The following is a 25934-nucleotide window of genomic DNA, read 5'->3' as shown; positions in this document are numbered from 1 at the left end:
AAAAATAAAAATGTAACATGTAAAGTGTTGGTCCCATGTTTCATGAGCTGAAATAAAGATCCCATTAATGTTCCATATGCACAAAAAGCGTATTTCTCTCTGTGCACAAATTTGGGCAGGTATAAGCTACACACTCAAATTTGCATTTTATCYATGGCAATTTGAATGCAGAGATACCGTGATGAGATTCTGAGGCCCATTGTGTTGTGCCATTCATCCGCCGCCATAACCTCAAATATGAGAGTGTACACTTGGTTAGGCGAGTCTAAATGGAATCTAATTCTAATGCTAGTCGATGCTTTGTTGTTGCGACTTCTGCACGTGTGCAGAGTCGGAATCTACAAGGACAGGCACAGCCTATTTAACATGCAAATCTCCTGAAAAGCTTATCTTCAGTTCCATCATTTGCAATGCAGACAACATCCAAACTGACAGCACAGAGACAGACAACACCCTTGACCAGATCAGACGTTTTTAAAAGGTGAAAATACTGAGCAGAAGTCAAATCATCACTTTTATTGGTTTTATTGAACAGTTATAAAGAGGTTCTTGGGCAGACATCCTGTGCACCTGTTTATAGTGGAATCCTGTAATAGACTCATTGGTAGTCTCATATGGGTTACACGTTGAATAAGAATACCTCAAAGGATTTCCCTTTCACATGTACAGGGCCGACCCAGACAGGCCTGTAATAATTGATTTGGAATACATAGCATACTTTACAATGCAATCATGCCAGTCTGTTTGTGCAGTAATGCATACTCCATGTCACTRAGTAACATGCCAAACATGACAATGACAACAATGGAGTTGGCAAGAACACCAACAGATCTGGGAGCAGGCTATACTTTACAATCATGTTTAATTGTATTGAAGAATTTCTCGTTGAACAATGAAATCCATTGAGTCATAAAAACGACAAAAGCATGTAGGTGCTCAGATTTGGACAGGACAGTGGACARCCTGCCTTCCCTGGAGGAATGTATGTGTACATTAAAACAACATGGCCTTGACAAACCCCTCCACATTCCTAGCATGTTTCCCATGCTTTGTGTGATGTATTSTTGTCTCTGCCTTCTTGCCCTTTGTGCTGTTGTCTGTGCCCAATAATGTTTATACCATGTTTTATGCTGCTACCATGTGTTGCTATCATTATGTTGTTATGTTGTGTTTCTACCATGCTGTGTTGTAATGTGTTGCTGCCTTGCTATGTTGTTGTCTTAGGTCTCTCTTTATGTAGTGTTGTGTTCTCTCTCTTGTTGTGATGTGTGTTTTGTCCTATATTTATATTGTATTTATTTTTTACTTCTTAATCCAAAGCCCCCGTCCCCGCAGGAGAATTTGTTCTTAACTGACTTGCCTAGTTAAATAAAGGTAAAATAAAAAATGTAAAGTACAATTGATCTAAAACAGTCTACAGGCTACATATGCACCACCAAGTCAGAACAGTACACTAAGTTATGAGGGGGYAAAGGACCACATTATTAGGGTGAGGCACATGGGCTTCTAACAGCTTAAAACAAAACATACACTTAATATTGCTTCCTTAGCTACAGTATACATATCTCTCTGGCATATTACATCATTTATGCAGCACCAAACAATACATTTTAGGACTTAACCTTGTTGTGCTGTGCTCACTTGAACAGGAAGGTGGCGCAGCGATCCTTCTTGTGGGCAAATTCTTTCATGAAACTTTGTTATCAAAGTCTAACATTCTCTGGATTTATGGTGCTTTCAAGACAACTGGGTACTCTGAAAAAAACAAGTTTGAATCATGGCCTCCTTGATCTTTAGGTCGGAGCTCTAGAATGAGGCCCAAGTTCCTGACTTGAAATTCKGAGTTGGATTACCATTCAAAACGTATTTTCCCAGTCGGGGCTCATTTTTTGCCAAATTCCCAATTGTCTTGAACTCACGGAAGTCTGAGATTTACCAGTTCCAAGTTTCCAGTTGTTTTGAAAGCGGCAGAAGTCATGCTAGATTGACAGCATGGCCAATCTATTCAACCTTTTCTGGCCCATGGTGTTGCGTGAGAATGTTTATCCTTTTAAACTTGGAAAAGAGACACTAAACCCAGACTTGGACCACACACCCTCTCCACCGAATAGCAGGCAGGGGAATCAAAATAGTGATTGCTTTGCGATGCTTGCATTTAGCCACTGATTCCTTCCTAACCACTCGCAAACCAATTTGCGATTTCCAACTTGTTAAGTAATGTTTATGTCCAATGGCCGATGAGCACCATTGCGTTTTATCTATAATTTATCTTCATATGACAAGGATTGAAAAGCATTTGCCAGTAAATTGTCACCGTGATTCAAGATGATGACTGCTTATCTAGCTTGCTAGCTAGGATTTTGAAAGTATGACGTTGACATGATCATTCCAATCAAAGCTGCGGTAGATATAACGTGATTTGACGTTATTTTATCTGTGGCCAATGACCTTGAMCCTTCTTGGATGGGCACTTCTAATGTAAATATATGGCTGCACCCAAGGGGMCTTGAACTGCCTAGCTCTCCCTCTAGATTCTGCAGTGACGTAGTGTCCCCATGAGTGACAAAACACTGAGCCAGAAAACTAGAAACTAGACATTATCAACGTCTAAGCTCTGTACTTTCCACTAGCTGCCCCTCCACCACAGAAAGCACTGAGCTAGGCTGAATTACCTGCATTTTGGAGCTGCCTTACCCAAGAAAGCAAAAAAGAGACCATGTTTGTATGCGGCTTTATTAACTCAATATATATTTTATAAATTGTTTCAAACTCATATGTGACACGTATTAATGCCAAAATAACATGCAAATATATATATATATATATTTACAGTACCTGTCAAAAGTTTGGACACTCATTCAAGGGTTTTTCTTTATTTTTACTATTTTCTACATTGTAGAATAATAGTGGATGTAGAAACTATGAAATAACACATATGGAATTATGTAGTAACCAAGAAAAGTGTTAAACAAATCAAAATATATTTAAAATGTGAGATTCTTCAAAGTAGCCACCCTTTGCCTTGATGACAGCTTTGCACACTTGGCATTCTCTCAACCAGCTTCATGAGGAATGCTTGAAYGAGATCCCACATATGCTGAGCACTTGTTGGCTGCTTTTCCTTCACTCTGCGGTCCAACTCATCCCAAACCATCTCAATTGGGTTGAGGTTGGGTGATTGTGGAGGCCAGGTCATCTGATGCAGCACTCCATCACTCTCTTTGGCTAAATAGCCCTTACACAGCCTGGAGGTGTGTTTTGGGTCATTGTCCTGTTGAAAAATAAATGATAGTCCCACAAAGAGCAAACCAGATGGGATGGCGTATTGCTGCAGAATGCTGTGGTAGCCATGCTGGTTAAGTCTTCCTTGAATTCTAAATAAATCACTGACAGTGTCACTAGCAAGGCACCCCCACACCACCCCACCTCCTTCTCCATGCTTCACAGTGGGAACCACACATGCGGAGATCATCCGTTCACCTACTCTGCGTTTCACAAAGACATGGCGGTTGGAATAAAAAATCTCAAATTTGGACTCATCAGACCAAAGGACAGATTTCCACCGGTCTAATATCCATTGCTCGTGTTTCTTGGCCCAAGCAAGTCTCTTATTATTATTGGTGTCCTTTAATAGTGGTTTCTTTGCAGCAATTCGACCATGAAGGCCTGATTCATGTCTCTTCTGAACAGTTGATGTTGAGATGTGTCTTTTGCTTGAACTCTGTGAAGCATGTATTTGGGCTGCAATCTGAGGTGCAGTTAACTCTAATGAACTTATCCTCTGCAGCAGAGGTAACTCTGGGTCTTCCTTTCCTTCCTTTTCTCGTGAGAGACAGTTTCATCATAGCGCTTGATGGTTTTTGCAACTGCACTTYAAGAAACTTTCAAAGTACTTGAAATGTTCCGCATTGACTGACCTTCATGTCTTAAAGTAATGGACTGTTGTTTCTCTTTGCTTATTTGAGCTGTTCTTGCCATAATATGGAGTTGGTCTTTTACCAAATAGGGCTATCTTCTGTATACCACCCCTACCTTGTCACAACACAACTGATTGGCTCAAACGCATTAAGAAGGAAATAAATTCCACAAATTAACTTTTAAGAAGGCACACCTGTTAGTTGAAATGCATTCCAGGTGACTATCTCATGAAGCTGGTTGAGAGAATTCCAAGAGTGTGCAGAGCTGTCATCAAAGCATAGGGTGGTTACTTTGAAGAATCTATCATCTAAAATATATTTTGATTTGTTTAACACTTGTTTGGTTACTACATGATTCCATATGTGTTATTTCATAGTTTTGATGTCTTCACTATTATTCTACAATGTAGATAATAGTAAAAAATTAAGAAAAACTCTTCAATGAGTAGGTGTGTCCAAGCTTTTGACTGGTACTGTATATACACTACTGTTCAAAAGTTTGGGGTCACTTAGAATGTCCTTGTTTTTTAAATAAAAGCAAATTTTTGGTCCATTAAATAGCATCAAATTGATCAGAAATACAGTGTAGACATTGTTAATGTTGTAAATGACTATTGTAGCTGGGAACGTCYGAATATCTACATAGGCGTACAGAGGCCCATTATCAGCAGTGAAGAGGCGACTCCAGGATGCTGGCCTTCTAGGCAGAGTTCCTCTGTCCAGTGTCTGTGTTCTTTTGCCCATCTTAAACTTTTCTTTTTATTGGCCAGTCTGAGATATAGCTTTTTCTTGGAACTCTGCCTAGATGGCCAACATCCCGGAGTCGCCTCTGTTGACGTTGAGACTGGTGTTTTGCGGGTAGTATTTAATGAAGCTCCCAGTTGAGGACTTGTGAGGCATCTGTTTCTCAAACTAGACACTCTAATGCACTTGTCTTCTTGCTCAGTTGTGCACCGGGGCCTCCCACTCCTCTTTCTATTCTGGTTAGAGCCAGTTTGCACTGTTCTGTGAAGGGAGTAGTACACAGCGTTGTATGAGATCTTCAGTTTCTTGGCAATTTCTCACATGGAATGGCCTTCATTTCTCAGAACAAGAATAGACTGTCGAGTTTCAGAAGAAAGTTATTTGTTTCTGGCTATTTTGAGCCTGTATTCAAACCCACAAATGCTGATGCTCCAGATACTCAACTAGTCTAAAGAAGGCCAGTTGTATTGCTTCTTTAATCAGAACAACAGTTTTCAGCTGTGCTAATGTAACAGTTTAGCTTCTGTCCCTCTCCTCGCCCCTACCTGGGCTCGAACCAGGGACCCTCTGCACACATCGACAACAGCCACCCTCGAAGCATCGTTACCCATCGCTCCACAAAAGCCGCGGCCCTTGCAGAGCAAAGGGAACAACTACTTCAAGGTCTCAGAGCGAGTGACGTCACCAATGGAAACACTATTAGCTCGCACCCCGCTAACTAGCTAGACATTTCACATCGGTTACACTAACATAATTGCAAAATGGTTTTCTAATGATCAATTAGCCTTTTAAAATGATCAACTTGGATTAGCTAACACAACGTGCCATTGTGACACAGGAGTGATGGTTGCTGATAATGGGCCTCTGTACGCCTATGTAGATATTACATTTCCAGCTACAATAGTCATATACAACATTAACAATATCTACACTGTATTTCTGATCAATTTGATGTTATTTTAATGGACAAACATATTGCTTTTCGTTCAAAAACAAGGACATTTCTAAGTGACCCCAAACTTTTAAACAGTAGTGTACATATATAAATATATACATTTTTTGTTAGCTAAACAAGTGCTTGTTACTGCCATCAGACATATCAGAGAATACAGCTGTTATACACTCGCATTCGCTGACATTATTGACAGTTTGAACTCAGCTTTGTTTCAAGTTTTATTCTCCAGTGTTGAATTGACTGTTCCCGACACTTCTGTGCCAAGGCTCTGCTGAGGCAGCTGCTCGTGTGTTGCTGTTGCGCGCTCAAGGTCCTCGGTGGAGATTTGCACCACCAATGGAGACTAGGTGGGGAAAGCAGTTGTCTTTGGAGTTGACGCAGAAATATATCAAATGTTAACTGGCATCTGTGCGTTTGCTTAATCCAATAAATGTATGACTCCATGTGTAGCCAATCATTTGGAGATGCCAAATGCGCTTAATGCGCATACTGTATGTGGCTGACGGGTAATGTCCTCTGACTCATCATGTCATTTGGTAATGAAAATTAAGCGAAATTATATTAACAGGTGTAGGCCTAATATCAAGTTAGACACCTCTCAGAAAGCATTAGAGACTGTGATAAAAAAAAATTGCATAAAGTTTCAATAAACGGTTTCCTACTAGGGCTAGGCCTACTTCCCAAACATCCCTTCACAACACCCAACACTATAATGAAATGATCAAATAATCCAATAATATTTTAAAACAAAGGATATTTGGAAGACATTCATGATCGTATTTGATATTATTGTTATTATTAGGTTATTTGCATCATTGACTAAGATATATTTTTGATAAATCAACAATAGCCAAACTAATTGTGGTAGGCTAAATGACACAGTATAGTAGACCATCACACTTTCACTTGTTGGTTACTTTTATCTGAACAGCGGACTCCCTGGCTATGAACCCTGCGCACTTAAATTTGTATATATTTTTGGTATTCGAGCGGCACAAAAGCATGATTGATAGATCAATGGCAAATCACAGAATCCCCTGTTCTTATTTGGCCAATCGTTGCGCATCCTGGGCGGGGTTTGTAGCTCTGCTGGAGTGTGTTTTTTTCTTCCCTCTCGCAGACCGGAGAGAGAGAATCCCAAAAATGACATCCAGATTGCAGGGGAGCAGAGCAGAGAGTGAGTGAGAGAGAGACTGGGAGAGAGAAAGAAAGAACTCAACAACCCGTTCAYTTTCAGGGAGAAAACAGAGAATATCAGCCAGTGCATGTTTTATTTTACAGCTTCATACTTGGCATCTTGTGGAAAATTCCGACTTTAGAAATGTAGTTGGACACAAAGAAAACCTGAGAAGAATACATCAATGTGTTTTTGAAAACAAAAGCGTTAGCATAAACGTTTCCTGTTTCTTGACATCGTAGTAGAACGGAGAACCCCTTGGTTTGAACCCTGCGCTCATCTCCAGTTTTGGGAAGAACACTGTCTGCTGCAATCCAACCGTCAAGATGTGTGACCTGATGCCAGTTTCGAAACCTGCAGAAAAAATCGGCAAAATGAAAAAGTTGCGAAGAACTTTGTCAGAGAGCTTCAGTCGCATAGGTAAGTAGCCTACCCCTACTGTAGCGGTTATAGTGCAACAATGCAAAGCCTATCGCAGTTAACGGTTATGGAAAACGGTGCTGTAGCCTAGGGAACTATTCTAATAATGTCCACTCCAACTAGTCGGGACGATAGCGGAATTTCACTTTACAAAAAGCTTTAGACAAAAAAACAGCGGTGGCATTCACACTGGTGGCAATCACTTTTACGACATTACGATTATGCATTATGGCAATAACTGTCATTGTGTTGCTGCAATTCAACACATTGTTACACTGTAACGGGAATGACATTAGAAAGAGTGCATTCTAAATACATGGCTATGATATTAGCTATGTGAATATTGTAAATGGGTAGTTCATGTTGAGTGTTATCATTACTGCCGTATAAAACATCAGGGATTTGCCGATGTGCTTATTGTACAACTGGAAGAAGCTTGCTATCCAAATGGCCTGCGTGCGTAAACTCAGGCATCTAAGCAGGTACACACACTGCATCTCTCTCTCTCTCTCTCTCTCTCTCTCTCTCTCTCTCTCTCTCTCTCTCTCTCTCTCTCTCTCTCTCTCTCTCTCTCTCTCTCTCTCTCTCTCTCTCTCTCTCTCTCTCTCTCATCCCCGTGTTGGTCTATACGGTTTGGTGCATTAAAGGCTCACCAAATATCACTCCCTATGTAGACGACCTAGATATATTCTCTCCCCACAAATTAACTGATCAGATACAACAAGAAGAGGGAACATTTACCAATATGGGTCGAATATGAGGCTGCATGAAAAAAGGTCGGCATTGACTTCGTCCATATTGGTCACTGTTGCTGCTGATATCTGCATCAGCCATCAACGTGGTGCAACGCACTATATAGGCATTGATTGATCACTCACTCTCTGTCTGTGTTTCACGGATGGTTTAACAAAGAGCATTACATCTTAGTTCGAGAAGTTGGGCTTCTTTTAACCAAGTCATAATGCTACGTCCTTACTATATACCAGTAGATATGATTATTTCCATACATGTCCTAATAATACGCTCACACTCAATGTCACATCATAGTTCAGCCTGGTCTCATAGACTAGACGTAACATAGTAAACGTAAATCCGGGACCCCCAGTTAGTACATTATGTTACCTTTGGTATGGTTACATTAGACATATTGTTACTTAAGGCAAAAAAAACTAAGGTAGGCTGGTTGGTCGGGTGGAAAGGTTGCGAGTTCGAATCTCTTCATGGACAACTTTAGAATTTGAGCTAATTAGCAACTTAGTTACTTACAATTTTTTTGCTACTTTTTTTAGCTACCCTTCCCCTAACTCTAAAACTAACCTWAACCCTTTTAGTTACCCCTAATCTTAATCCTGTAACCTAACTCTGAAACTTAACCCTAACCTTAACCCCTAACCCAGCATTTTTTTCCCAGCTAGCTAACGTTAGCTACCTAGCCAGAATTCATAACATATCATATGTTTTGCTAATTTGTAACAATTTTATTTTTTCCAAATTCGTAATATATAATATAAATTGTAATTCATAACATATCATACGACATGGGTGATGGACATCCTCAAGTTAATACATATCATACGAAATGTAACATATCATGCTAAATGGAGTTGGGAATTTGATGTGAGACCCAGATTGTAGGCTATTTATCCTACCTTGCTATTCCAGGCTATGCTACCACCTTGCATGTCAATTGCCAACTGTGCTAAGGTCATGTACTGTAGGATCTACAAACTCACAACTCTATCCTTGTCTTTTAACTGTTACTGTGTATTTCCAGTACATCGCTATGACAATGCAGCCGTCTGACCTTAGCTGAGGTTAGCTGGGATTAGACTGTTGGCCTACTCCAGGGATCATCAACTAGATTCAGCTATGGGTTGATTTTTTCTTGAGGGGATGGTCAGGGGCCCGGAACATAATTACAAATAATTTGTAGACTGCAAATTTGTAACGTGTGCGTGTGCTGGGAGTCGGGAAGCAATTTCAGGGAGTGAACCGTTTAATAACGGAGAGGGAGCACACGTGACAGTACCCCCTCCGCGGCGCGTTCGGCTCCAGCAGCAGGACACCAACTACAGGGACGATCCCGGGGATCAGGAGTGAATCGTTTAATAACGGAGAGGGAGCACACGTGACAGTACCCCCTCCGCGGCGCGTTCGGCTCCAGCAGCAGGACACCAACCACAGSGACGATCCCGGGGATCAGGAGTGGTCCGGTCGCCTCCGCTGTGGTGCAGAAATCTGACAAACCGGCTGAGGCATGAGAGCCTGATGAGCGGGCTGAGACCTCCCCAGTTGCCTCGTAGAGGCACGGGAACCTGTTCACCCAGCTGAGGCATGGGAGCCTGTTGAGCCAGCTGAGGCATGGGAGCCTGTTGAGCCAGCTGAGGCATGGGAGCCTGTTGAGCCAGCTGAGGCATGGGAGCCTATCGATCCCGCTAAGGTATGGAAACCCGTCGAGCCAGCTGAGGCATGGGAGCCTATCGATCCCGCTGAGGTATGGAAACCCGTCGAGCCTGGTTCTGGTTCTGACACCCGGACCTGACATCACCTCCAACACAATTTTTTTTTAAATTAAACACTCCCTTATGCTTCCCTTTGGTGAGTCAATTTCATTATGCACTGATGCGTGTAACAATGGTGACAGGTGTGCAGCCTGGTGACCTGGAGGCCAGAGAGGGAGCACACGTGACAAAATTTACGATAACATAATCATTTCTAACCTTGCTTACATTTGCTCACGATCGCATACACTGTAAAACTCTGTATTATGCGTGGGAATACTTTGGAACCTATTTCCCAAATTAAAATCACTTGGAGCTGTCTTTTATGTCCAATAATAATAATAATAATAAAACATTATTTTATTATAAAAAATAAAATCCCCCGTGGGCCTCCAGTTGGGGAATGTCATGACATAATTTTCTGGAATTTTCCAAGCTGTTTAAAGGCACAGTCAACTTAGTGTATGTAGACTTCTGACCCACTGGAATTGTAATACAGTGAATTATAAGTGAAATAATCTGTCTGTAAACAGTTGTAGGAAAAATGACTTGTGTCATGCACAAAGTAGATGTACTAACCAACTTGCCAAAACTATACTTTGTTAACAAGAAATTTGTGGATTGGTTGAAAAACTAGTTTTAATGACTCCAACCTAACTGTATGTAAAATTCCGACTTCAACTGTAAATGATATCACCTGCAGTTGAAGTTTTTCCAACAATTGTTTACAGACAGATTATTTCACTGTATCYCAATTCCAGTGGGTCAGAAGTTTACATACACTAAGTTGACAGTGCCTTTAAACAGCTTGGACAATTCTAGAAAATGATGGCTAATTGGCTAATTGACATAATTTGAGTCAATTGGAGGTGTACCTGTGGATGTATTTCAAGGCCTACCTTCAAACTCTGTGCCTCTTTGCTTGACATCATGGGAAAATGAAAAGAAATCAGCCAAGACCTCCACAAGTCTGGTTCACCCTTGGGAGAAATTTCCAAATGCCTGAAGGTACCACGTTCATCTGTACAAACAATAGTACGCAAGTATAAACACCATGGAACCACGCAGCCGTCATACCGCTCACGAAGGAGAGGCGTTCTGTCTCCTAGAGATGAACGTACTTTGGTGCGAAAAGTGCAAATCAATCCCAGAACAACAGCAAAGGACCTTGTGAAGATGCTGGAGGAAACAAGTACAAAAGTATCTATATCCACAGTAAAACAAGTCCTATATTGACATAACCTGAAAGGCCGCTCAGCAAGGAAGAAGCCACTGGTCCAAAACCGCCATAAAAAAAGACAGACTATGGTTTGCAACTGCACATGGGGACAAAGATCGTACTTTTTGGAGACATGTCCTCTGGTCTGATGAAACAAAAATAGAACTGTTTGGCCATAATGACCATCGTTATGTTTGGAGGAAAAAGGGGGCGGCTTGTAAGCCTAAGAACACCATCCCAACCGTGAAGCACGGGGGTGGCAGCATCATATTGTGGGGGTGCTTTGCTGCAGGAGGGACTGGTGCACTTCACAAAATAGATGGCATCATGAGGTAGGAAAATTATGTGGATATATTGAAGCAACTTCTCAAGACATCAGTCAGGAAGTCAAAGCTTGGTCGCAAATGGGTCTTCCAAATGGACAATGACCCCAAGCATTCTTCCAAAGTTGTAGAAAAATGGCTTAAGGACAACAAAGTCAAGGTATTGGAGGGGCCATCCCAAAGCCCTGACCTCAATCCTATAGAACATTTGTGGGCAGAACTGAAAAAGTGTGTGCGAGCAAGGAGGCCTACAAACCTGACTCAGTTACACCAGCTCTGTCATGAGGAATGGGCCAAAATTCACCCAACTTATTGTGGGAAGTTTGTGGAAGGCTACCCGAAACGTTTGACCCAAGTTAAACAATTTAAAGGCAATGCTAACCAATACTAATTGAGTGTAACGGCTTTCGTCTTCCTCCTCGTCTGAGGAGGAGAAGTTAGAAGGATCGGAGGACCAATGTGCAGCGTGGTAATTGTTCATCTTGTTTAATAAAAGTGAACACTCAAAATACAAAAACAACATATGTGAAAAACCGAAACAGTTCTGTCTGGTGCAGACACACGAAGACTGAAGACAACCACCCACCAAAACCAACACAAAACAGGCTACCTAAATATGGTTCCCAATCAGGGACAACGATTGACAGCTGCCTCTGATTGAGAACCATATCAGGCCAAACACAGACATAGAAAAACATAGAAATACAAACATAGACTGCCCACCCCAACTCACGCCCTGACCATACTAAATAAAGACAAAACAAAGGAAATAAAGGTCAGAACGTGACATTGAGTGTATGTAAACTTCTTACCCACTGGGAATGTGATGAAAGAAAAAAAAGCTGAAATAAATCCTTCTCTCTACTATTATTCTGACATTTCACATTCTTAAAATAAAGTGGTGATCCTAACTGACCTAAGACAGGGAATTTTTATTAGGATTAAATGTCAGGAATTGTGAAACTGAGTTCAAATGTATTTGGCTAAGGTGTATGTAAACTTCCGACTTCAACTGTATAGTATCTTATATTTATGTTCTTGAATACGAGTCCATGTTTAGTTCTGTTTTGGAAATGTTCAATATATCAGACTTGTATGTGAATGAGTGTTCAAACTAAATAACAATGCTACAGAGTCTTGTGTCTTGACTCCCATTTACTGTAATTGTAATGATCCTGCTGTGTTTTCTACTTTGAGGAAATTCTCCTCTCCTCTCTGTTCTCTGATGAGAAAGATGAAATTTAATGGCACCGCGGCTAGATGACTCTGCCTCAAAACAACGCCATTGACATGAATAAGTCATTTTACATCAAGGCCAAACAAAATACTGTTACTCCCATCTCCCCCTGTCTCTTTGTGTCAGATTAGTTGTGATACCCTCCAATCGGATAATTATTGAGTTCATTATGATACATTTGTAATTAAAGAGAWATTTATTAGGCTATGTTTCCGAAGAGCATTTTTCAGCACTCTTCCCAGGCAATGTGGATTGGTTTGTCTTTCACAGTTAAAAACAAAGCTAAAGATAAGATCTGGTTGGCACTGAATGTAACATACAGTACATCTAGCTGTCAAGGAGGAAACAATCACACCGGCAACACAGCATTGTTTACCTTCCTTTTCAAAAATACGAAGGATATTGRTGTCCAATGCAATCACTATGACTTCCTGTGATTATAGTTATAGTGGCGAGAGAAGACAAGAGCTCCTCAGTCACACCAATGGGCTGCTAGTGTTGTGTTGCTCTCCCTGCCACACCTGGGTTCAAATATTATTTGAAATCTTTCAAAATTACTTATAGCGTTTGCTTAAGCCTGCCTAGAATGCCATTTGGGTGGGATGTGCACTTTTGGGACTATTCTATTGGTTCCGTTGCGCCAGGCAAGATCAATCAAGCACAGCTAAAGTATATTTAAAGATTTCAAATACTATTTGAAGTGAACCCAGGTGTGTTCCCAGCCATTCACTAGTCTACTAATGATGATGCAGTGTCTGAAAGGTCTGTCTAATAAAGCACAAACAAACTCTTCTTCTGAACGCTGCCAGTGTCGGATCATGTTGATTGACCATGGACTGACTGCCTGAGTGACTACCTTAATGAAGGAAGCATAATGAATCTTTATCACACGAATAGGAAATCAGGACACAATTACAGGGCTGTGTGTGTGCGTACTGTACGTGTGTGCGTGTGTGTGTGGGTTATGAGTGAGTGCACACTGGTTGTAGGCACTGTTTTTGTTCCCTGTTCAGAAGACGTCAATGTGAACCTGATTTTTTTCTTCTCTCTATTTTCAGCTTTCAAGAAAGAGGACAGTGGCTTTGATGAGGTGAGTTCAAAACCAGTGAAACAGCTGGTGAAATGATTTGCCCATTTTTCAGTGCAATACAACAATATTTGTATCATGGATTGAATTCATAGACAGACAATACTGTGGTGGATCTGTATGCTGTTCAGTAGTTTATTTCTATGATCGGTCATTAGATAGGGTTTGTAATGTATTCATGTGTACTGCATCAGGGCTGTCCTATCATCTCAGTAGTCCTAGTCCTCTGGGCCAGTGTTTGTCACAAGGAAGCCAACCAGACACATTATTCTGTGGACAGAGAAACTAACATCAGATTGATGAAAGTATTAGAGAATGTTTTCCCAATGTATAACAATGCTGCATGCGTGTGTGTGCGTGTGCGTGAGTGTGTTTGCATGCGCGCGTGTGTTGATGAGAATGCCGATAAGGCCGTAGACACTAGGATGTAAATGTTAAATGCGCTGGCAGGGAAATTCTGCTTGCTTGCTCTTTTGAGTTGAAGTAACATCGATTTTTTTCCCCCCCAAGCCCTCAATGCGGTGCTTTAGATTGGTATCTAAAGAGATGTTCTTGGTGAAAGATAAGGCTTAACTCCTGTGGTCTCTAAGCCTTTCCCTTTTCCAGTTGGAAATTCAAGTACACAAGGTGTAGAGAGACTGAGGAGACAGCAGCCAGTGTGAATGTTTGCTGATCTTGCTTTGGTTAATGATAGCCTTATCTGTTTAGCTTATGAAGGCTGTGATGGTACAGACAAACCAGGGATGGCATTAACTAACTGAACAGCTCTGCAAATGGAGGCTGAAACTAATGCCGTGCATACACTACGCAATTTTGCCATGAATTCCCCATGTTTTTTGCCATCCCAGACAAATTTTCATGATCGGGGTGAAACCCTATGAACTTGGGCTAGGATCAATGCATCGGGACTCGCATAGTTTGAGTGGGTCAAGGACTCACCTACGATGGCTGTTCCGTTCTCCAGATCCCTGTCGGATGTCCTGAAAAATTTRCGGACACATTTTGGATGCGCATCTTGTAGTATGAGCAGTGCTACAACGCGATTGGGCAAGGACTGCTGCCAATAGCCAATGAGCACTCAACATGTGAGACCAAAACAATGATGGCAAAGAGGAAAGTAACAACTACATGCATCGTGTGGACCGAGGTGATGGAGGACAGATTGGTGGAGCTGTGGAGAGAACCTGGCTGCCTTCAATGTGCAAGTTCGTTTTACGTGCCCCAGATGAGCGCAGTTTGCTCATTCCATTGGTCTTTAACTTCTCTAGGGTATGTGGGACGCTAGCATCTCACCTCGTCAACAGTCAGTGAAACTGCAGGGCGCCAAATTCAAAACAACAGAAATCCCATAATTTAAATTCCTCAAACATACAAGTATTTTACACCATTTTAAAGATACACTTGTTGTAAATCCAGCCACAGTGTCCGATTTCAAAAAGGTTTTACGACGAAAGCACACCAAACGATTATGTTAGGTCAGAGCCAAGTCACAGAAAAAGAAAGCCATTTTTCCAGCCAAAGAGAGGAGTAACAAAAAGCAGAAATAGAGATAAAATTAATCACTAACCTTTGATGATCTTCATCAGATGACACTCATAGGACTTCATGTTACACAATACATGTATGTTTTGTTCGGTAAAGTTCATATTTATATCCAAAAATCTGAGTTTAGGCGGGACGCTACTGTCTCACTTGGCCAAAAGCCAGAGAAAATGCAGAGCGCCAAATTCAAATAAATTACTATAAAAATCTAACTTTCATTAAATCACACATGAAAGATACCAAATTAAAGCTACACTGGTTGTGAATCCAGCCAACATGTCAGAATTCAAATAGGCTTTTCGGTGAAAGCAAACGATGCTATTAGCTGAGGATAGCACCATAGTAAACAAAGAAAGAGAAGCATATTTCAACCCTGTAGGCGCGACACAAAACGCAGAAATAAAAATATAATTCATGCCTTACCTTTGACGAGCTTCTGTTGTTGGCACTCCAATATGTCCCATAAACATCACAAATGGTCCTTTTGTTCGATGAATTCCGTCGATATATATACAAAATGTCCATTTATTTGGCGCGTTTGATCCAGAAAAACACCGGTTCCAACTTGTGAAACGTTACTACAAAATATCTCAAAGGTTACCTGTAAACTCTGCCAAAACATTTCAAACTACTTTTGTAATACAACTTTAGGTATTTTTTTACGTAAATAATCGATAAAGTTGAAGACGGGATGATCTGTGTTCAATACAGGATTAAAACAAACTGTAGCTAGCTTTCTGGTCACGCGCCTCTAACAAACAGGACACTTTGAGTGACCCTCGTTCAAGATGGCCGTACTTCTTCATTACACAAAGGAATAACCTCAACCAATTTCTAAAGACTGTTGACATCCAGTGGAAGCGGTAGGAACTGGAAGAAGGTCCCTTAGAAATCTGGATTCCCAATGAAAATCCATTGAAAAGACAGTGACCTCAAAAAAAAGAACATCTGAATGGTTTGTCCTCGGYGTTTCGCCTGCTAAATAAGTTCTGTGATACTCACAGACATGATTCAAACAGTTTTAGAAACTTCAGAGTGTTTTCTATTCAAATCTACTAATAATATGCATATCTTATCTTCTGGGGATGAGTAGCTGGCAGTTTAGTTTGGGCATGCTTTTCATCCAAAATTCCGAATGCCAAAAATATTATTTCATATTATCGTTATTATTTCATATTCCATATTCTGCGCCTCCGGATTAAAAAAAATTATTCTGCACATAATGATGTGCACACTTACAAAGCAGCTCACTGTTTGCGTGTCAGCATTTTTTCCCTACGACAACCGAGAAACGCAGAGCAGGATCAACTAGGGAATCATTGTGTAATGTGAGCAGCCACGTCCTGGGGTTGAGGATGGAAGGAAGGAAAGATTTGGGACAAGGAAATCATAAAATGTGACTACGTCCAAGTTGTTAAGATTTTAGAAGTTGTGTAGTGTATGCCCAGCTTAACTGTTTCACACTAGGTGCGAAGAGCCACGATTAGCTGTTTTTCTACCTCTGTTAAATCTCTGGGCATGTCCCCTCCTCCCATGTCCCTGTATTCTTGCCTAGCCCTACACAGATTTTAAGAGTGTGGACATTATCCTGTGCTTCTCTCTCTCTCTTTCTCTCTCTCTCTCCTCTCTCTCTCTCTCTCTCTCTCTCTCTCTCTTCTCTCTCTCTCTTCTCTCTCTCTCTCTCTGTCTCTCTCTCTCTTCTCTCTCTCTCTTCTCTCTCTCTCTCCTCTCTCTCTCTCTCTCTCTCTCTCTTCTCTCTTCTCTCTCTCTCTCTCTCTCTCTCTCCTCTTCTCTGTGGCTCTGTCTCCTTTCTCTCTCTCTCGCTGTCTCTCTCCGTCTCCTCTGTGTTCCCTGTCCTTCTCTTTCCTCTCACTCTCTTTCTTTCTGAGGTCCAGGCCACGGGATGGCATCTCTCTGAGGACTTTACATAACACTAGCCTGGACTGGTGCTCACTGCCCTCTGTGTCTCTCTCTGTGTCTCTCTCTGTGTCTCTCTGTGTCTCTCTGTGTCTCTCTGTGTCTCTCTTCTCTCTCTCTCTCTCTCTCTCTCTCTCTCTCTCTCCTCTCTCTCTCTCTCTCTCTCTCTCTCTCTCTCTCTCTCTCTCTCTCTCTGTCTCCTCTCTCCCTGCTTTTGTATGAGAAGCAGACATCTAACCTATTCTGACCACTGGCGGACTTACCATTAGGCAGAAGAGGCAATTGCCTCAGGCCTCACTCATCAATGGACCTCATGAGCTGGGCATACATTTTTAATATATTCTATATATTTCTACCCCCCATGCTCCGCTCAAGCAATAAATAAATCCCCATACATAATCTGTGTTTAAGATAGAGATATCCACCGATGTCGGCGGAAGGTGGCAGAGCTACAGCAGTGTTTGTCAAATTAGGAACTCGTTACCGGGGCGAAAAATGAATGGAAGTGAATAGGGCATTTCCACGTCAGAGGTATACAGGTTTTGTCATGTATGAATATGTTATTCAATTTGTTTCTATAGGCTAATAGCAGTAAGGCCAAATTCAATATTTCATCAAATAATATTTTTGTAACCTAACATTCTAAATCAAATATCTAAATCATCCTTGGTATGAGCATCTTAAAACTATTCATATGTTACCTTAGTAGTAGTCTCACGTTGCCATACCTCCAAAATCGTATCGCTGTGTGGAGAATTTTGTATTGCAAAAAACGTCTGAATGGTCCTCTGGCTCCCAGAGGCAATATTTTGATTGGATGTTACTTTTCAAGAACCCTTGCCCACATGCCCGTTGGTGCCAGGTGTTATGTTTGGCAAAGTTTTCTGACTGGATAGCACACATTTTGCAGAGAGTTGGTCCGTATGCTAGTTTGCAACATTGCAGAAAATGGAAGAAAACCTGTGAGGGAAAGTGTGAAGAAGAAGTGTGCTCAATACACAATCCAAATACATCGACATATATTGATGGAGATTTTAATCAGCGATTTCCTGGCCATCTTCACCATGCACGGTTGCACCTACAACACTAATTTAGTGAGCACTATTGGAGCTCCCCCCAAGCAAGGCATTTGATTGATTTGACGTGTAGCGAGGCGTCACTGATTTACATCTGGTCTCCACCCCATTATGCTATTTAGGGAATACTGGTTCTCAACCCAGCCTTTTGTCCTCGGACTCTAGYGGGATATAATACACCTTTCTTTAGTAAAAAGGCAGGTGCTGCTGATAAAACTGCCATCGTCATCTAAGCAGAGGACATGTACAGTATGTGTAGCCCATTTATCTGATGCTGTCTGGCATGTCATACTTTGTTTTGGCCAGACAGCATCAGATACATGGGCTACCTGTAGTAAGACAGAGCGGTGCTGTTTCGCTAGCTCGGATGCTTTCGCCGGTGAGATAGTTTCAGCCTCTATTGAATTGAAGGAAGGTTGGTGGGTGCACAGTGCACTGTTCAGATGCTGGAATTATTTTGGATGAACGTGTGAAGGTAACCTACTTTTGAAGTGATTATTTGACAATCAGATAAAAACATGACTGGTTGTGTTGATGGCACATTAAAAGGTAATACAGACTGGCCTCTGACTGGGGCCTCCAAATCACCAAGCCCACCCCTGCTCTGACTGAGCTCTCTCTCTCTCTCAATTCAATTCTATTTAAGGACTTTATATGTTTACATTGCCAAAGCAAGTGAGCTAGATAATAAGCAAAAGTTTAAAAAAATAAATAACAATTTACAGTAAACATTACACTCACAAAAGTTCCCAAAAAATAAAGACATTACAAATGTCATATTATGTGCAAAAAGCACAAAAGGGAAAATAAATGCACATAAATATGGGTTGTATTTACAATGGTGTTTGTTCTTCACTGGTTGCCCTTGTGGCAACAGCTTGCAAATCTTGCTGCTGTGATGGCACACTGTGGTATTTCACCCAAAAGATATGGGAGTTTATCAAAATTGGGTTTGTTTTCTAATTCTTTGTGGATCTGAGTAATCTGAGGGAAATATGTGTCTCTAATATGGTCATACATTTGGCAGTAGGTTAGGAAGTGCAGCTCAGTTTCCACCTCATTTTGTGGGCAGTGTGCACATAGCCTGTCTTCTCTTGAGAGCCCGGTCTGCCTACGGCTGCCTTTCTCAATAATAGCAAGGCTATGCTTACTGAGTCTGTACATAGTTAAAGCTTTCCTTAGGTTTGGGTCAGTCACAACGGTTAGGTATTTTGCTACTCTGTACTCTCTGTTTAGGGCCAAATAGCATTCTAGTTTGCTCTGTTTTTTCTTAATTCTTTCCAATGTGTCAAGTAATTATCTTTTTGTTTTCTCATGATTTGATTGGGTCTAATTGTGRTGCTGTCCTGGGGCTCTGTGGGGTCTGTTTGTGTTTGTGAACAGAGCCCCAAGACCAGCTTGCTTAGGGGACTCTTTTACAGGTTCATCTCTCTGTAGGTGATGGCTTTGTTATGGAAGGTTTGGAAATCTCTTGTTTTTCGGCGGTTGTAGAATTGAATGGCTCTTTTCTGGATTTTGATAATTAGCGGGTAGCGGCCTAAATTCTGCTCTGCATGCATTATTTGGTCTCTCTCTCTTTATCTCACTCTCTCTCCCTCTTTCTCTTTCCCAATTTCCCTCTTTCTCTCTCTTTCTCTCTCACTCTCTCCCTCTCTCCCTCCCTCTCACTCTCTCCTTCTCTTGTAATCTGCAGTCTCAGCTCTGTGGTTGCACTGAGGAAGTCATTATGCTCATTTTAAGACTTTGTCATCACAGGGGCTTTGCACAAGTCATTATTTATGTTGGCACTGGAGTCTAGCTGTATATAAAATGTCTGTAAATAAAATCTAAGTTATTTAACCTTGGCATTAGTTATGTTTCCTGTGATTACGCTGATTAACATAGATTAGATACATCTCCACCACCAGTCCATTTTATGCTACTCGGACTTTTGTGGTGAAATAATGTGAACCGGACCGTTCCAAGAAGCTGGTACTCTGGGAAATAGCCCGGACCATTGGCTATAAATGGTCTCTGCCGCCAGGGGAAAAATGTAAAGAATTTGGGAATGAAAAATAACCATTTCCTGTGCAGCACCAGGTTGTCTCTGAGTGAGCAGTAAGGAGAGGAATTAGCCGGCGTGTGTTTGTGTCTTAAAGAAGGGCCCATTGTTTGCTACATTGTTCAGCTGATGCCCATTCATCATGGGCAGAAACACCAGCCAGAATCGAACAAGTCCTGATTAAAATGTACCCAGAGTAGCTAGCCTACTACACTGCCTGAAGAATTATCAACAGTACCCTGTTAGTTTGTCTTGATATTAAATTGTTGCTCCAAGGTAATGTGACTGTATCTGGCACAAGAAGAGATATCATCTGGTCATAACTCCCAGAGAAAGAGACCAGTCATCCACAGCAGTCTTTATCCCCTCTCTCCTCTTCTCTCTGTCCTCTCTACTCTTCTCTCTCACTCCTGCCCTCCCTGATTCCTTCTCTCGTATATCCCTCTCTGTCTCTGTGTTTCTCTCTCTCCCGTCGCCACTCAATCTCTCTTTTCATCTCTCCCTACCTTCTCTCTCTCTCTCTCTCTCTCTCTCTCTCCTCTCTTTCTCCTTGCTCCCCTCTCCTAGTGGAAACACAGGCATGTGCTGTGTGGCCTGGCTGAATGTTAAATAACACTGCTGTGGGTTTGACTGTTCTATTACAGAAGGCTGTTAGAGAATCTGGGAGCTAAATACACACACACACACACACACACACACACACACATCACACACACACACACACACACACACACACACACACACACACACACACAACCACACACACACACACACACACACACACACACACACACACACACACACACACACACACACATACACACACATCACACACACACACACACACACACACACACACACACACACACACACACACACACACACACACACACACACACATCACCTGGAATGCTGAAATGGCCTCTACTTAAGAGGAAGTCTCAGGAGGCATCATGTTGAGCCATTAGAATGGCAGATTGTGTGTGTGTGTGTGTGTGTGTGTGTGTGTGTGTGTGTGTGTGTGTGTGTGTGTGTGTGTGTGTGTGTGTGTGTGTGTGTGTGTGTGGTGTGTTGTGTGTGTGTGTGTGTGTGTGTTGTGTGTGTGTGTGTGTGGTGTGTGTGTGCGCGTGCTTGGTGTGTGTGTGTGCTAGCAACGCACAATCCTCAGCGCTGTCCATGGACTCAATCCAATTTTAGTTAACATGTAATAGCGAGTTCCATGAGTGTCCGTTTGTCTTCACTGACACAGTTGTATGCACACAGAGAAATTGTATGTGTTAGACAATCAAAAATAACTTCAGTATAATGTGACAATTGCTAAATCTTGTTAGATTAGGCCAAGGTCCTTCAATTAATTTCTGGCTATTAATAATTATTTTCTCCTTCCTTTTTTCTCTTTCTCTCTTCTCTCTCCCATCTCATCTCTTCTCTCTCTCTCTCTCTCTCTCTCTCGTCTCTCTCTCTCTCCTCTTCTCTCTCTCTTCTCTGGTCTCCGCGCACGAGAACTTCATTATCTATTCTCAGCAGAATTGGAGTCTGGCACATTGAATAATTGCATGTGTTTGGTGTCAGGATCAGAAATGAATGCAATAAACGTCTTCATCTATCACATTAAAGACTCCAGCGATATTAGTGGAGGAGCCATTAAGACTGAACCGGATGGAAAATCTGTCATTTATTTCACAGGAAACAAATCACCTTTTGGTCCTTGGGAGTTATCTGAAGGTTTATAATGGGAGGAACAGTGCTCTCCTGTCATCATTGTCATCTGTGTCATCATCTTTTATGTCATCACTAGCAGTCAGTCACTTCTTGAATAGCAGTATGGTATAGGCTGGAGCCATTCCCCAGGTCTTAGAATGTTAGCGTGCCAAGGGCGGAGGGAGAGAAATGTCGAGAAGAGAGATGCCTGGAATAGTGAGTTTTTCCTCCGTCAGGGGATGTAGGGATGGTTGGGTCACAGTTAAGCCCCAGTGAGGGACTGCTAGGTGGGGTAGATGGGGGAGAGAGGAGGGGGAGGGAAGGAGAGAGAGAGGTGCTGTCACGTATTCTGCCATGGTGATCCTTGGGGACGGACACAGCCCAGCAGAATACCCAGATAGACCATGGATTTATCTCTCTCGCACTCTCTCTTACTCTCTCCATCTCTCGCTTGCTGACTCCTCAGAACTCCAGTTCTTTACCAAGACTTTAGCCTTGCTTTCTATCTCAGAGCACAAATGTTTGTTGTTAGAAACTGGTTGGAAAGGCCTCCCGGGTGGCGCAGTGGTCTAAGGCACTGCATCGCAGTGGTAGCTGTGCCKCCAGAGACTCTGGGTTTGAGCCCASGCTCTGTCGCAGCCGGCCGCGACCGGGAGGTCCATGGGGCGACGCACAATTGGCATAGCTTCGTCCGGGTTAGGGAGGGTTTGGCCGGTAGGGATATCCTTGTCTCATCGCGCACTAGCGACTCCTGTGGCGGGCCGTGCGCGTTGACCAGGTCGCTAGGTGTACGGTGTTTCCTCCGACACATTGGTGCGGCTGGCTTCCGGGTTGGATGCGCCCTGTGTTAAGAAGCAGTGCGGCTTGGTTGGGTTGTGTTTCGGAGGACGCATGGCTCTCGAGCTTCGTCTCTCCCGAGCCTGTACTGGAGTTGTAGCGATGAGACAAGACAGTAACTACTAACAATTGGATACCACGAAAAAGGGGGTAAAAAAAAATAAAGAAACTGGTTGGAATTATGCTGGTGGTTAAGAGAGGAGAGGAGGAGGGGCAGCTGGAACATTGTGGATGTATATTATATTTTTCCTGAGTGACATAGCCACAGAGGTGTGACAGTTTGAATAGCTTGTATTGGATGTCTGTCTCACACCATTAATTAAGTTTGAAATGCTGTCAGAACCTGATGACATTGTCATATTGCGTCTCGACCGGCATACATCCAGCTGTTTTCCCACGAGCACGCACATCTGTCTCTAAGCCAAGGTCAGTGGTGATTGTTATTCACTTAAAGTACTTCCCATTGAGAATTCAAAATGCTTAGAAAACGCAAGCTACAAACACCCCCATTGATTTTAGGTTAAACTCTTCGTTGTTCAAAGTTAAATTAAAACAGCGTATTTTGATGACTTTGAAAAATCCAATCAATGTTCTACATTGATACCATGTGGGCGCGGTAGCGTTGATTAGAGGGATTGACTCACTGGTTCCTGCTTTGAGGTCCCATTGACTTTCATGTCCTATAATGTTGTTCAAGTAAATCTCCACGTGAGTTCATTAACTGTTGAGCTACATAGGGGTGGAAAGGAAAAGTAAAGGCCATATCTCTGTGAGGAAGTCAGGAGGAAAGATGAAAAAGAACAAGTAAGGGCCGTAGAGGCTAAGGAAGAGAGGAGAAGAGGAGAGTACCAGGAGACCAGTAGTGGCCTGCGGTGTGAAACACCATGGTGTTGATTACAACCTTCCTTCACCCTAACATTGATAACGCACGCGCACACGCACACTGATAACACACACAGGTGCCGCCCATGGCTTATCGATTCACCTAGCGGTGCGCTCGCCAATGTCACTCTTCCTGCCCCTGGATATGTCTCAAGATTACCGTCCTCCCCATCCCCAAGCCCCAGGGTTCCCATCCCCCACATCTCCTAGATAAGGGACAAGGTCAAAGGTCATCGGGAATCTAGATAACGTCCCTTTCTCGGTTTGCATCACCGTGGGCATCAACGTATGGCGAACACTCTTTAATGTTATCGTCAAGGACTCAAATAAAATAATCAAAGATGACATATATTGTCTTTCAGGATCATAGTCGGGATCAGAAATATCACACCTTTTGTTGTTCTGAGAGGCCTTGCTGAGGTGATGTTTCACTGCAGTCAGTGCAGTAGTTGATATCATATACTATAGCTCTACTGGGAAATTGTGGATCCTGTCACTGACAGATWKATATCCACCATTCATCTATAAGTAGGACTGTAACCCCTATAACTTAAGCTGCAGATTAGAACAGGTAGGATCCATATGCTTTTAAATAGAGTGAAACCAAACCTGTGAGTTCTTACAATGTGAACAGAGAACGACTGACGTCTCACTCATTTCTATGGTCTCTAGTTCCCGGGAGGGAGAGACATGATTCCCAGAGGTTTCTTCCCGTTCTGTGCCGCATGTTTGAATATTCCGACCAGAATCATCAGGCTTTAATCATGGCAGATTTCATTTCACACTTTTCGCTCACTGTGCTGCTAACCTTCCTCCTGTAAGCTGCTTAGCCATACTATCAGACAGCGAATATTATTAAATAAAGTTTAAGCTGTGGTAGGAAGGGAACGATAAGGAAGGAATCTGAATGAGATTACGTTAGAGTAGGTCAGAGGAATAGTTTCTGAAACCAGAACCTACTCTCTCTCTGAGACACTAGCTAGAAAATCCTCTTCTCAATTTCTTTCAGGGCTGAGACATTTTAGGGTCATTTTGTAGGTCTGGAGTATACCAGACACAGTATCTGTGAGCCAGGGTAGATGTTTTCTGGAGGGTATAGTTCACCAACTGTCCTGTTGCACTGCAGAGGAGCTCAAGGGTCTCTTCATTGTATACAGATAATTCAAGTGTGTGATTGTGTGTGTGTGTGTGTGTGTGTGTGTGTGTTGTTGTGTGTGTGTGTGTGTGTGTGTGTGTGTGTGTGTGTGTGTGTGTGTGGGTGTGGTGTGTGTGTGTGTGTGTGTTTGTGTGTGTGGTTGTTGTGTGTGGTGTGGTTTTTTCCTAGACAGGCAAGCTTTCGATGCTAGGTTACTTTTAGATTGTCTGTTTGTTGAGCAGGTAGGATTTACACTTTGAGTCTGGTCCTCCAGAAATGCAGCAGGATGTTGAGTTGACTTCACTCAGACAATAAGCAGATCCTACTCATATACACAAACTGGAATGTTGCCCTAATTGCTCTCTTTTCTCTTCCACTTCATTCCTCTCTGCATTCTCTTCCTCTCTCTTGTTCTCTCTCTCTATTCCCCTCTTTCTACATTCTTTCTCTCTCTCTCTGTCTGTCTCTGTGGGTGGTCTCCTGGCTGGTTTGTGGTTCTCCTCTGGTCTGATTAGGATGGCTAGATTATGCCACAAACAGTTGTGGTGTCAGCTCCCAAATGTTTCTATTGGCTACATCACCAGGACTACTGTACACAACAAGTTCCATTTGTACAGTCGTGGCCAAAAGTTTTGAGAATGACACAAATATACATTTTTTGTATTGCTGCTTCAGTGTCTTTAGATATTTTTGTCAGATGTTACTATGGAATACTGAAGTATAATTACAAGCATTTCATAAGCGTCAAAGGCTTTTATTGACAATTACATGAAGTTGATGCAAAGAGTCAATATTTGCAGTGTTGACCCTTCTTTTTCAAGAACTCTGCAATCCGCGCCTGGCATGCTGTCAATTAACTTCTGGGCCACATCCTGACTGATGGCAGCCCATCTTGGCATAATCAATGCTTGGAGTTTGTCAGAATTGTGGGTTTTTGTTTGTCCACCCGCCTCTTGAGGATTGACCACAAGTTCTCAATGGATTAAGGTCTGGGGGTTTCCTGGCCATGGACCCAAAATATCATTGTTTTGTTTCCCCGAGCCACTTAGTTATCACTTTTGCCTTATGGCAAGTGCTCCATCATGCTGGAAAAGGCATTGTTCGTCACCAAACTTTTCCTGGATGGTTGGGAAAGTTGCTCTCGGAGGATGTGTTGGTACCATTCTTTATTCATGGCTGTGTTCTTAGGCAAAATTGTGAGTGAGCCCACTCCCTGACTGAGA

The 25934-nt window shown here is 42.3% G+C and overlaps 1 protein-coding gene across 1 annotated transcript in view; it reads left to right on the top strand.

The window, feature by feature from the left end:
- Window positions 1-6752: 6752 nt before the first annotated feature.
- Window positions 6753-25934, top strand: part of LOC111964618 (cyclin-dependent kinase 14) — a gene marked incomplete at its 3' end in the record, with an annotated part of 148665 nt that continues 129483 nt past the window's right edge. Inside the window, exons 1-2 of the mRNA XM_070439379.1 lie at window positions 6753-7213; window positions 13552-13583. Coding sequence (XP_070295480.1) covers window positions 7120-7213; window positions 13552-13583 — 126 coding nt within the window. The remainder of the gene's footprint in view (window positions 7214-13551; window positions 13584-25934) is intronic.

Source organism: Salvelinus sp. IW2-2015, unplaced genomic scaffold, assembly GCF_002910315.2.
Source record: "Salvelinus sp. IW2-2015 unplaced genomic scaffold, ASM291031v2 Un_scaffold1606, whole genome shotgun sequence".
NCBI lineage: Eukaryota > Metazoa > Chordata > Actinopteri > Salmoniformes > Salmonidae > Salvelinus > Salvelinus sp. IW2-2015.
Note: the sequence above shows the minus strand (reverse complement) of the source record. Positions and strands in the feature narration are given on the sequence as shown.